The sequence below is a fragment of the Carassius carassius genome, chromosome 9, assembly GCF_963082965.1.
Source record: "Carassius carassius chromosome 9, fCarCar2.1, whole genome shotgun sequence".
Lineage (NCBI taxonomy): Eukaryota > Metazoa > Chordata > Actinopteri > Cypriniformes > Cyprinidae > Carassius > Carassius carassius.
Window position 1 is genome coordinate 30,412,093 of NC_081763.1, and position 13,369 is coordinate 30,425,461.

General features: G+C 39.7%; 1 protein-coding gene across 6 annotated transcripts in view; it reads right to left on the reverse strand.

The window, feature by feature from the left end:
• LOC132149569 (CREB-binding protein-like) overlaps positions 1-13,369 on the reverse strand; it is a 44,044-nt gene that overhangs the window by 6,477 nt on the left and 24,198 nt on the right. The window contains exons 5-21 of one of the 6 annotated variants that reach the window (XM_059558937.1): positions 12,870-12,983; positions 11,449-11,682; positions 11,159-11,246; positions 9,625-9,762; positions 9,431-9,548; positions 9,146-9,314; positions 8,984-9,046; positions 7,587-7,711; positions 7,158-7,340; positions 5,222-5,545; positions 4,954-5,130; positions 3,956-4,133; positions 3,751-3,869; positions 1,717-1,956; positions 1,115-1,203; positions 228-368; positions 81-137 (exon numbers count right to left, since the gene is read on the reverse strand). In XM_059558937.1, coding sequence (XP_059414920.1) covers positions 81-137; positions 228-368; positions 1,115-1,203; positions 1,717-1,956; positions 3,751-3,869; positions 3,956-4,133; positions 4,954-5,130; positions 5,222-5,545; positions 7,158-7,340; positions 7,587-7,711; positions 8,984-9,046; positions 9,146-9,314; positions 9,431-9,548; positions 9,625-9,762; positions 11,159-11,246; positions 11,449-11,682; positions 12,870-12,983 — 2,557 coding nt within the window. Of the gene's footprint in view, positions 1-80; positions 138-227; positions 369-1,114; positions 1,204-1,716; positions 1,957-3,750; positions 3,870-3,955; positions 4,134-4,953; positions 5,131-5,221; positions 5,549-7,157; positions 7,341-7,586; positions 7,712-8,983; positions 9,047-9,145; positions 9,315-9,430; positions 9,549-9,624; positions 9,763-11,158; positions 11,247-11,448; positions 11,683-12,869; positions 12,984-13,369 lie in introns of all 6 variants that reach the window. The other 5 variants (XM_059558940.1, XM_059558938.1, XM_059558939.1 and 2 more) reach the window with 5 other exon arrangements.

Here is a 13,369-nt window from a genome sequence, read left to right on the forward strand (position 1 = left end):
ACATACTATAGACACATCATTCTGTATATAATCTAAACCTCATTTGAGAAAAATAATTAAATGCATTAAAAAGTTCTTACGGCTCAGGGTCCAACATGTCATTTTTCTTCTTTTCAAACTGCTCCTTTGATATCATACTGCAGAGAGATATACAAGATCAATTCTACACCGCCCCTTCATACGTGCACAACTGAAGGATAAACTGTGTAATTTAACAGAAGTAAAACCTCAAAGCCTTCTGGGCAGCAGATACGTACGTCTGCGGCTGGGCCGGGTCGTCTCCCAGGGTGACACTGTCGCCCTGAATCTCGTTGAAGCACTTCTCGCAGAAGTGATACCTGTCGGCAACAAGGCCATATTTGGGTGAACTGGGGCCAGCACACAAGAGCACAGGCAAACCGGCACACGAAGAGCAGCACAAGGGCACAGAACACAGGGTCGGGCAGAGATCGACACACAGCAAACAGGCCAAGGCAGAGCACAGGTTAGTATTCAAACTCACAAATGAACGTTAAATCAAAAAATGATGGATGACTACAAGATGGTATGTCTTTTCATGCACTAGAAAGTAACTACATGCCTTTTCTGGTTGACTTTAAGAACAAATTAAAGGCATGAAACAGAAATGAAGACAATGTGATGGAGATGAGAAACATGCACTAATGTCAGTTATAGAAAAGTGATGCACCAGAGCTTTTCCAGGCATACTATTTTTAATACCATGACAATTAATGCAATCAAGGATTTTTGGGGTGATTTTTAAGATAGAAACAGTTTAACAGGAGTGCAGTTCTGTAAAAATTGTGAAGTCATATTTTGGTTTTATTCTGATTAAATGTGCAGGCTTAAAGACAACAGTTTTCAGGATTTACACAAAAACTAGTGGTCTGGTGAGTGGAAGATCGAGGCTTGCCCCATAAAGTATTACCACTGTAACCTTGAGCAAGACGCTTAACCTTTGATCTTGTTTTTATGACTGTTTATAAGGTGCAAACAACTTTTAGTTAACTGAGTGCTAAAAATCACAAGCCTGATCTCAGTGCATCACAGTCCCACTCAGAAAGTCATTCATGGCCTTCTCATTTCTCACACCACTGATCATGTCAATGGTTACCTGTTTTGGTAGCTGTAATATGTGCCGTCTCTGGAGATCGTACAGAGCTGTTTGCCGTAGCAGCAAAGCGTCTGAGGTGAAAACTCGTACTGTGGAGACAGAGGAAAGACAATTCAATTCAAGGCTTTTTAACAAACACAATTAAGTTTTCACTCCAACTTTTTGAAAAAATTAAATATAAACTGTGGTTGTCAAAGAAACTTGACAGAAATTACAGATTTACTCAAACACAAAATTATTACAAGTTTTCAAAATTATCGTTTGAATATAGTTATAAAACTGACAAATTGAAAGCTCAGACTTTGTTTTATATCAAATGTAAAAAACAATTCTTATTGCGATTTTAGGATGGAAGGCGAGGTATAAATGTTTTACAATTGTATTAATGCACTGAAACAGCACTGATTAAAATATCTTGGTTAAGCGCTGGTTTTGGCACACCAAAAAAAGATTTTGGCTGGAACCAAAAACTTTTTTAACAGTTTATATTGTAGCACTTCAGAGATGCTCTCAGTTTCAGGTTAATCGAGTATGAGCTCATTTGAAGTGTTCACTTAAAAGCTAACCACTCTTTTCCTGGAGGAAGAAGCTCCAGTTCTCACCTTGCGCCCACAGCAGTATCCCAGACTTTGCATGACAGGGTCAATTTCCTGCTCGAACACCTCGGACAGCTTCGAGCAGTACTTGTACACTCGAGATGTTTTGCGGTTGTAGAGCCAGGCATTGTTGAACATCAGCCAGATGTCGTCGACATACTGCCAGGGCTCCTGGTACTGTCCCGTGTCTAGCTTCCTCTTGATAGTGGAAAGGTCGATTGGGTTCTTTACAATGTCAAAGTAGTCCTGAAAAAAAGAAAAGAAAAAATCAAACACATGGTGATAACACCGCCCTGCAACATACAGGTGCTGGTCATATAATTAGAATATCATAAAAAACATGATTTTATTAATTCCATTCAAAAAGTGAAACTTGTATGTTATATTCATTCATTACACACAGACTGATACATTTCAAATGTTTCTTTCTTTTTATTTTGATGATTATAACTGAAAACTAAGGAAAATTCCAAATTCAGTATCTACGAAAATGTTAATATTGTGAAAATGTTCAATATTGAAGACATCTGGTGCCACACTCAGCTAATTAACTCAAAACACCTGCAAGGCATTTAAATGGTCTCTCAGTTTAGTTCTGTAGGCTACACAATCATGGGGAAGACTGCTGACTTGACAGTTGTCCAAAAGACGACCATTGACACCTTGCACAAGGAGGGCAAGACACAAAAGGTCATTGCAAAAGAGGCTGGTTGTTCACAGAGTCTGTGTCTAAGCACATTAATAGAGAGGCGAAGGGAAGGAAAAGATGTGGTAGAAAAAGTATACAAGCAATAGGGATAACCGCATCCTGGGGATGATTGTGAAACAAAACCCATTCAAAAATGTGGGGGAGATTCACAAAGAGTGGACTGCAGCTGGAGTCAGTGCTTCAAGAACCACTACACACAGACGTATACAAGACTTGGGTTTCAGCTTCGCATTCCTTGTGTCAAGCCACTCTTGAACAACAGACAGCGTCAGAAGCGTCTCGCCTGGGCTAAAGATGAAAAGGACAGGACAGCTGCTGAGTGGTCCAAAGTATTGTTCTCTGATGAAAGTAAATTTTGCATTTCCTTTGGAAATCAGGGTCCCAGAGTCTGGAGGAAGAGAGGAGAGGCACACAATCCATGTTGCTTGAGGTCCAGTGTAAAATTTCCACAGTCAGTGATGGTTTGGGGTGCCATGACATCTGCTGGTGTTGGTCCACTGTGTTTTCTGAGGTCCAAGGTCAACGCAGCCGTATACCAGGAAGTTTTAGAGCACTTCATGCTTCACCTGTACACAGTGCCAAAGCTACCAGTACCTGGTTTAAGGACCATGGTATCCCTGTTCATAATTGGCCAGCAAACTCTCCTGACATTAACCCCATCGAAAATCTATGGGGTATTGTGAAGAGGAAGATGCGATATGCCAGACCCAACAATGCAGAAGAGCTGAATGCCGCTGTCAGAGCAACCTGGGCTCTCACAACACCTGAGCAGTGCCACAGACTGATCGACTCCATGCCACGCCGCATTGCTGCAGTAATTCAGACAAAAGGAGCCCCAACTAAGTATTGAGTGCTGTACATGCTCATACTTTCATGTTCATACTTTTCAGTTGGCCAAGATTTATAAAAATCCTTTCTTTGTTTTGCTTTTAAGTAAAATCCTAATTTTCGGAGATACTGAATTTGGGATTTTCCTTAGTTGTGAGTTATAATCATCAAAATTAAAAGAAATAAACATTTGAAATATATCCGTCTGTGTGTAATGAATGAATATAATATACAAGTTTCACTTTTTGAATGGAATTAGTGAAATCAACTTTTTGATGATATTCTAATTATATGACCAGCACCTGTATTTGCTGACTGTATGGAAAGCTTTAATTATATTTTTGAACTCAACATCATTCAGTTAGGTAACACTAGGCCAAATCAACGGCAAATTTTTTTTTTTTTTTTTTTTACAAAATACAAGATTGTTTTCTAATATACTTAAAACATTTGAAGAGATACCCATAAAATATCAGCCCAGTAAATAGGTGTAGGGTATTTACCGGGATGCCCAGTAGAGTGGGATCCACCGGCTGGCGGAAGGGCAAGGACTCTGGGTCTTGACGATACAGAGCTTCTAATGTAGGCATCAGCGCCTGCCTGAGCTCCTCTGGCTTGAAAACTGTAACAAATCATCATGTTACGTGACTAATCAAATTGCAGAAATGACTGAATGTGGTTTCAATGTTTTCAGAAAATGGTCTGTACTTTTCCTGCGAGACTGGGCGGATTGACTGGATGGTGTAGTGCTGTTGGTGCTGGACAATTCCTCCTCTTTTGGCTCGGTCTTTATCTCTGGTTTCTTCTCCTCCGTCTCCATCTGTTCCTGCTTAGCTTCTACAGACTCCGGTTGCTCTTTAACTTCAGGAGGTTTGACATCTTCATCCTAATAAAGAAAATGAATTACGTTTAGATGTTTACTAGAGACTGTGTCAGAAGTTGAGAATTACATCTTGTGAAAAAAGAGAAGAGCATTAAAACCAGCATTAACTGAAATAAAACTGGAGACGAAATCAGTTGAACAGTTTCAGATTAATTCAGTTATATAAATGTCAATATAACTCTGAGAGAAAGTGTATGTCTACAAAAGAATGAATGAAATCTCTATTGCCAAGAAATATAGTATCGTTCAAAAGTTTGGTGCAAGTAAGACTTCGTTTTTGAAAGTTTCTTCTGCTTAAGACAGCATTTGCTCAAAAATACAGTACAAAAAAGTAATATTCTGAAATATTATAATATTATTATGTAAAAATGTTCCATTTTCCATTTTTTTAAAAATGTAATTTATTCTTGTGATCAAAGCTGAATTTTCAGCAGCATTACTCCAGTCTTTGTGTCACATGATCCTTCAAAAATCTAAAGTATAATATGCTGACTTGCGGCCAAATAATTATTTTTTATCAATGTCAAAAAAAGTTGTGCTGCTTTATATTTTTGAAGAAACCATAATTGTTTTTCAGGATTTTTTGATGAATAGAAACTAAAAATAACAGCATTTATTTGAAATATATATTTTTTACATTATAAATGCTCTTACCGTAACTTTTGAATTTAAAGCACCCTTGCTGAACAAAAATATTAATTTCTTAACAGCACTAAATTATTTCTTACTTTTGAGCGATAGCATAAAACTCAGAAAACACAACCAAATAGTCAAGAAATTGCTGAACCAGCCATGTGTAAGTTTTGTTTCAACGATGTCACACCTCCATCTTGAGATCGGGCTGCTTTTTCCCAGACTCATATTCCTGCTCGTCTTCTTGATGCTCGGTTTTGAGTTCGGCAGCAGGGTAGTCAGGTGGCAAAGCATGCTGGGAGTGGGTCTCTTTCACAGATGCAGGTGTGGGGACTCTATTATCAACACTAGCGGCCATCTGAGAGAGCTAACAGACAGACAAACGAGGAAGGACATGAGTTTAAGGGTGTCATGGCATACAACTGCAATCAAGGCTGTGTTTTTCAGGCGATCCTCACCGGAGTGCTGGGCTGCTGCGCTTGCACAGAGGTGGGCTGCTGCATCTGCAGGGAGGGCTCGGGCTGGGACTGCAGGGGCGTGAGCGGCTGGGAGGGGGCAGGAGAGGAGCCCAGGACTGAGGGAGGGCGGGGCAAGCCACTGGGGATGTGGGTGGGCGTGACGTGGCCCCCGGCCGAGGCTGGCGTGGAAGGCTGGGTCTGGAGTGCCTGTAGGCTAGCGGCAGCTGCTGGGGTGGAGGCGGAGGGCGGAGGAGGGGTGGAGCACAGGGCTGATTGGGAGCCCAGAGGGCCCACAGAATTCAGGGTCAGGTTAGCGTTCGGCTGCTGCTGCAGAGAGATGGAGGGCATTCTGACTCAGACACAGCACATCAATCTACAATAGAGTGCAACAGACGGGTCCCGGAAATAAAAACATTTGTTTTCTCCATAGGGAAATTGATTATTAACTCATAAACCTTTAAAGACAAACTTACTGAGAGCTCTGAGGTTGTTAATCAATGCTATATGATTATGTTGAGGCCATCAGGCCCCATTATTCAAACATGTCACAGCAGAAAAGCTGTTAAAAAAACTACATTACCCATAATTCTGCAAAGAAAATTCCACCAGAGGCGTGCGTGAGCAAATAGCACCAAAATGGGAACACAACTCCCATGAAGCACCGCTAATGACTATCAAGTCTGTCTTACTACGCTTTGTTTCTAAATATGAATATTTTGAACTAAAAAATATTAGTGCTGTAAAAAAAATTAAATAACTGAACCTTTTTCTCAAATTAACAGTGATTTAATAATTTCACATTCAATCTTCAAATGAATGTAGAAACAACACAGTCTGTGTATTTTAATATTTGTTTAATGGCTTTTTTTCATAACTGAAGGTGACGATCACTGATTCTCAGCTAATATTTAACAATTATCTATAGCTATTTGATATTACAGTATAATTGAGAGCCATCTATCTCTATATAACCTTAAAACAATCTTCACATAAACCCATCATAATAAATGCCATATTAACTTGTGCCTTTCAACAAGTAGGAGATATACAGAAATCATCAATTTCTTATTATATTTTGTTATAATATTAAATATTTTAAATTAAATCTAGATGAATCCTTAAAGCTACAAAAGTGACTTATTTGTTATTTTTTCTCTTGTTTTTTAAATTAACAGGCATCCCAGCAGCAGGTTATTAAGGTTTTTTGGCTGCTTTAAGAGCTGCTGCTGCTGAATATGACGCAGATCTGAAACGCATCCTATTTTCTCACAACTCTTTACCTTTTCTGGCTCACCTCAGGTCTTAAAGTCTCTATAATGAGCTGAGGAGCTGAATCAGGTGTGTTAGATGAGGGAGACAGTGCTGCTGCTCCAGGACAGTTTTGAAAACCACTGCATTTCAGAGACATGTTCTTAAATGAGTCTCATACATAACATACTTACATGCAAAGTTTTAAGGCAGCTTTCTAAATCGCCTTTTTGGTAACTTCATGACTTCACTGACAACATACCTACTTCATTGCATGCTCTACATTTCTTTTGCTCCAAGTTTATTTTAAACAACTTTAAATGAATAGTTTTACATTTCTCTATTTTTATTTTGGGATTGCAGTTCTTTCCCTCTTTAAAGTCAATAAGTAACCAGTCTTGTACCTTGTGTTTCAGAAAGATTTTCAAATACTTTGCTTCAAATAAAAGTTTTGCAATGTTGTGATTCTCCTCATAGCTGGTTGGTTTAGTTTTAACTTTTCTTTTAATCTCTAGGGAAAAATTATTTTAAAAAACTTTTCCAGAACCAACACCACTGAAAAAGTTGGTGTATGGTAATGCACTCTATGACAGGAAGACTAAATGTATTTGTGGTGGTGAAATGCCTCTTATAAACAGCCAAATAACAATGAAACCACTGTGAAGTTGTGACGTGTCTTACTCCTCACCTGTGGGACAGTCTGTCCTGATTGCTGGGCCAGGTTTACATTAACATTCATGCCTCCGGCTGAGGTTGGGAATAGCGTCTGGTTCATGAACTGGTTCTGGTTGGGCGGCTGGCCCACCATGTTGTTAGGATGGCCTCCCATCATGGCTGGTGTCTGCTGCATCCGAGAGGGAGACATACCCCTCTGCAAAAGAACGAAGAGAAATTAGATTTGAGCCACAAAACTAATTTTGGCACAACATGACTGATAAAGCTATTGTTCATTTTACTCATTAGTGAAACATGTTTTTGTTGAGGGAAATCCAAAATGGCACACAACTCAAGAAAAATGTTTACTATAAATAACTTAAAACTAAGAAAACATTTAAATCTAACCAAAAATACACTGTTACATAAAATTCCAGAACTGGAATCGCATCTTGTAGCTCACCTGTGGAACGGCACCCATGCCCATCTGAGGAGGGTGGGTCATAGGGGACGAAGCCCGAGGGGCTGCCACCGGTGACTGGGACATCTGCACGTTCTGCATGGTCACGGGGTTGAATTGGCCCATCCCTGAACAAAATGATGAATAAACACGTAAAAAAAAAAAAAAGGAGAAGAGCTTTGCTGTTCAATGGGAGATTGAAGCTTCTGAGTAATTTCTGTGCTTCCAGTATGACCTTCCCAACTGCTTTTGACCCACCCAAGTCAACATGAAATGGTATTACCATCCTGCCGTAAAGAATCCATAATAAAAGAGGTCCACACAACTCCGGGGGGTTAACAAAGGACTTTGTGTAGAAAAAAATATCCATTATCTACAAATTTATAGACCTTAATCTTTAGCTTCCACTAACTGCTATACGCACGTTCACGAGAGAGTGGCGTCCAGAGGATGACGAATGTGGAAGTGCAGAGAGAGAGAGCAAAACAAAACATCGGTCACCAATTAGTAGTACAAAATGAGGATTTGTAAAGAAAAATGGCAGAGGATTTCTATATAAGCCAAGAGGACACTTGTTTTCATTTGCTGTAAAGAAAACTTGTTTCTTGCGAGTCTTGCATATTCTCCCCAAAGGTTACGCTACGTCATACATCATCCGCTGGACGCCACTCTCTCGTGAACGAGAAAGGAGATTAAGGTTTATAAAGTTGTAAATATGGATATTTTTCGTACACAAACTCATCTCTTCACAAGGCCTTTACCCCCCTGGAGCCACATGGACTTCTTTTATAACGGATGGGTGTCATTTTTTGGACTTCAAGACAGACATAGAAGAATGTACACTACTTTTAGTTTGGGGTCAATGAGATTTTTTTAATCTTGATTTTTTTTAAGAAATGACCACTGAATTGATCAAAAATGACAGTAAAGACATTTGTCATGTTACAAAAAATTTCTATTCAACATTGATAATGAGAAACAGCAAATCAGCACATTTGAATGATTTCTGACACTGAAGACTAAAATAATGACGCTGAAAGTTCAGCTTTGCATCACAGGAATAAATTATATTTTAACCCTCTATGATGCCGTGTTTCCTACATGCAACATATTCCATTTTAGTTTTTTAGTTTCTTTTTTATAAAATGAGACACTCATTTAATTGATAAATGCTTTCTCGTGGGGGAGAACTCAAATAATTGATCAATGAAAATGCAAAAAAAGTTGTCACATGACCAACAGGGGTGCTTTTTGTTTCCATTTTCAGGACATGTGGACATCACATGACTCCATATTTTCTGAAAATTGCATATCATTATCAATTTTCATCCATATGATTCACACCGACCCTAAACCTTTGAACGGTACTATATGACTGTATGCAGAAAGAAAAACCATACCTTGAGGGACCTGCATCCGGGCCATCAACTGATTTGGCACATTGGACATAGGAACAGGTCCATCTGAGGAAATAAGGCATATTTTGAGCAGCTAAACAAGACAGCAGCCAGGGAAACACAACATCCAGAAGATCAGAGCATTAAAAAAACAAAACCACTAACTTGGAGGCCGGATGGCTTGTCCAGGTCCCATAGCATTGGGCTGGGGAAGGCCAGGCTGCTGAGGACCCTGGGCACCCATTTGGGGCTTCGACAGCCTGGACTTTCTCTTCTCCTCCAGCTCCTTCTGGATCTTATAGATCTTCTCAGCCAGAAAGTGGTAATACTCATCCTAATATTAACACAAGATATTAAGTGATATAAAAAATTGGACCACCTAGTCCTTTCTTACAGTCACAAAACACGTCCTGAAGGAAGGTTAAAGCATAGCATTAAAGGTTGCTTTACCCTGCTGTTGGCAGACTCATACATGTCCCCTTCCACCTTACGCGCATAAGCTACCAAGTTCTCCATGCGTCTGTCCTTCAGTGCTGCGGGGTCTGGGGTCGGGAATATGGCTTGAACTCTGCAGGGAATACAGTGTTAAGAGAATTGGACTTGGAAAATCGTGATTATGAAATAAGCCGACTTCTCCAACTCACAGCTTGTGCACTAGGTGGTTCCTCAAGTCCTGAGTGACGTGCTCGTGCCAGGGCTTCTTCATGCCAGGCATTGACAGTGGCGCAGCTGTGGGCAGGTTCCCCGTCATGCCCATGTTCGACCCGTCTGACATCATCTGACTGTGAGAGCAGGATAACGACATTAGTTTTCAAATCTCACATGGTAGAACTCGTTCTCAAAAACATGCATTCAACAAGTCAAAAAGGAAAAACGAACTGGTGTGACTTAATTTTGCAGAAAATCAATAAAAAATAAAAAAAAAGTGTTTATTTTAGTAGTTTTTGAACAAAGCAGTTCTTTGACAAAAAGACCACCATATTTTTCCCTTTTATCATCTCAGATTTCAACATCCATCCTCTTATAGCTGCAGAATTGCACATTCCACAATGACATTGCAGGGCTCCAGTCTACGACCATTTTTTCTGCCGGTGCGACTAATTTTTGTGAACGTTCACACTGGTGCGACAACCGCAAAGCCCAACTCGTAAGTGCTGCCATTTCTGTTGCATTTGAGAAACATCAGACTGCAAACGAAAAGAAAGCTAAACTGCGCTATATTTCAGCTGCACAGCTCGGACCATTTATCAGCTCAGACCACGATACAAACAAACTTGTCAGAGCTCAGAACAGCTGTACTCGGGAGCCACAGTTGATTTTGCGACACTGTTTCTGCTCAGATGCAACAGTGCTGTGAGATCCAGTGAGAAGCCTTTGAATTCGCAGCACAATGATAAGGTTGCTGCAAGATCTAGTGAGAATCATTTAAATTCTTCACTGAAATCTCAGTTATAAACAGCGCTGACATACGTCGGGAAACCAGAAGTGGTAACGCTAACTGTAACCATGCTGTTGTGGTAGAAATAGGCAAATGCATTATATCATCCATTTCAGAGTTTATACAACCTTTTGAGAGAGAAATCCAAGCACTTTCCAATGACTTTCAGCACACAACTATTTCCAGCACTTTAAAGCTCTAAGATGATCCAGTTTGAATGTTATTTTTAACGGGATGAACAAAATATACTTTGTGGTAAACAAACACTTATGTAAAATTTACAAAACATATCAAATCACAATTATAACCAGTAGACAGCAGAAGACGAGCGCTTATTAGTCATTCATTAATACTTTTTCTCTACATTTAAAAAAATATAAAATCACTATTATAAAATATCAAATCATCAAGAAATCAGATTTGGTCAGAAATATACACTTTTCTTTTGTGTATGTAGTAAGAAAAGTCACAAACATTTCTTCAATTTGCTACTAAATCACACCTAAATCACTGAAGTTGGTCAGTTCCATATGCTAGAAAAATAATGGTACATTTTCTGTACATAAAAAGTAGATTTTGCACCTTTGTTAATAAAAGTAAATTTTAAATGACTCTCAAATGTTAGTCTGGAGCCCTGCATTGTTTGTTCTCTTACATTGCTATATACTGCAGATGAACATTTCTCACTCTGCAGTGTGTGTGAGAGGTTAAAGGTGAGGGGTGAAGGTGAAGAGACTCACTTGCTGAGGGATGAGGGGAGAGAGGAATCAGTGTGAAGGCTCGTCTGATCGGTCATACCGTTACCTCCGATGTTCATCTGGTTAGTGCCTGAAGATGTTGATGGGAAACCAACCGGGTTACACACAGATACGAGCAGCAGGACATTTGAGTGCATACTGACAGCAGATGCAAGAATGACAGCAGCTTTCAAGGTTAATAATGAACATGGAACATTGACCTGTTTGCAATAAATATTCCGCTCTTCCTCAAAAAACACTTTTCAACTTTCTTAGCAAATTGAAGGTGATACCTAATGCAGACATGGAGCGCATCTGCTGCTGCTGGGTCTGTGTGGGCTGCTGTCCTGTGACCTGCGTCTGTGGAGCCGGCTGGTTCCCGTAGGGGAGGCCCAGTGCTGCGTACGCCCTCTGCATAGAGCTGGGGTCTATGTGTGTGCCGCTGCTCATGGCGGGTGCAGCGGGTTGACTCGTGCCCACGGGGCCCAGCGGAGCCTGCATGCCAGTTTTAGGAGAGCTCAGCATCGCTGCAAACAGCAGAAACAAATGTTTGTTGAACTAAATCAATCTACTTTTAGTCATATATTCAGAAAGTTTTTATATATCATTTACCTGATTTACATATAATTCCTAAAACAATGGTGAAAATGTTTTTGCTTTTCTGGCTGTTGACAAAAAGAGATATCCAAATGCCTTATGGTTTGACTAATTTATCAACTAAATGAAAAAATGTTGAACCTGTCTTTATGCAATGTTCAGATTTCTGTTCTATAGGTGTATGGAAAATTAGTGCATGAATATTAGATAATGCATCATTTGCATATTTCAACTTAACATTTAATAAAACTTGTAATAGAAAAAATGTGCAATGTAATAAATCAACTGGGGAAGTGTGGTGATGTCTATCAATTTATTTTTTTGTCATCTGTGCGGTCTTAAAACAAAATAAATACACTACAATAATTATTTCTATTAGGAATAACTGGGATTTTGCAGTGATTCCACTTGAATGGGAAACACAAGACTGTGGAAAAGCCATTTTGCAAACAAGGAGCTCTCTGAGTAGTGGCGGAGAGCAGAACTGCACGAGACACTGAGAGAACGTGCTTCTGTTGCCACTACAGGGGGATTTAAACGAGTCAGCCATCGGCTGTCCAATCAGAGAGCAGGAGATCTGTGTCCAGGGGTGGAGCCCCTCCCCCGCGGTGTCAGATTACAGTCCCGCTGCCTGCCGGAATCCGCAGCTGGTCTCATGCTTTCACACTGAGAGCGCAGCCGAGCTGCTCGCACGACCTACAGGTGGCAGCACTCATCTGAACGGATCCCGTATCTCAAAGCATGAGATGCAAACACACAATCAGTAGAGTAACAAACCTGCGTTCATTTAAATAATTATTTGCGCTTTTTCTATACTTTCAAAATTTTGTATTAGGGCAGAAAGGATGATTTTCATAAATGTATTATCTTTTTTGCAAATGCATTTAATTGCAAAAAATATTAATGGCCCTAATACGAGACTAAATATATAAGCAAAATATGTTCAGTTAACTGTGAGAGGCAGTCATTAATTGTACCAATTAATTCACATGATAGTTTTGATGAAACATTTGTTTTTTTAATGCAATTTTGCCATACAGTACTGTTAAGTATAATCTTTATCCATAAAATATGGATAAAGAGCGGGTGGTTTATTTTAAACGGGAGCATGACTTACGCTGCTGGTTTCTCTTGTCACTGGCGTTTTTCAGGGGCAGACAGACGGGGCAGTCGTGCCGAGTGCAGTTCTTCCAGTGCGAGATGATCTGTCTAGAGGAGGCGCAGTGAGCCACTGTAGAAACAGAGGGAAAATACTAAATGCTGCAAGGACAAACAACACTTCTGAGCAATTACAACCTGAAAGAAACTGAGGAATAATAATCTCCAAAACACATTCAGAAACTACAAGAAAACACGAATGGTGCCTTGCTGGAAAGATGCTGCTATATGCTTGCTGGGGACGTTACTGGGTGCTTGGTTACTGGGGAAAGTTGGTTACTGGAAAAAACTTTTTGGAATCAGAAAAAACATGGAATCTTGAAATCGTTTTGGAAAATTCTGATAGTAGAACAGAATGACATTTTTAGTTAGCAACCTTATTTTGAAACACCACCCATGTCTATGGTAACTTCCTAAACTGTAAAATGATGCCAAAACTATGATTAATACCTAATACCT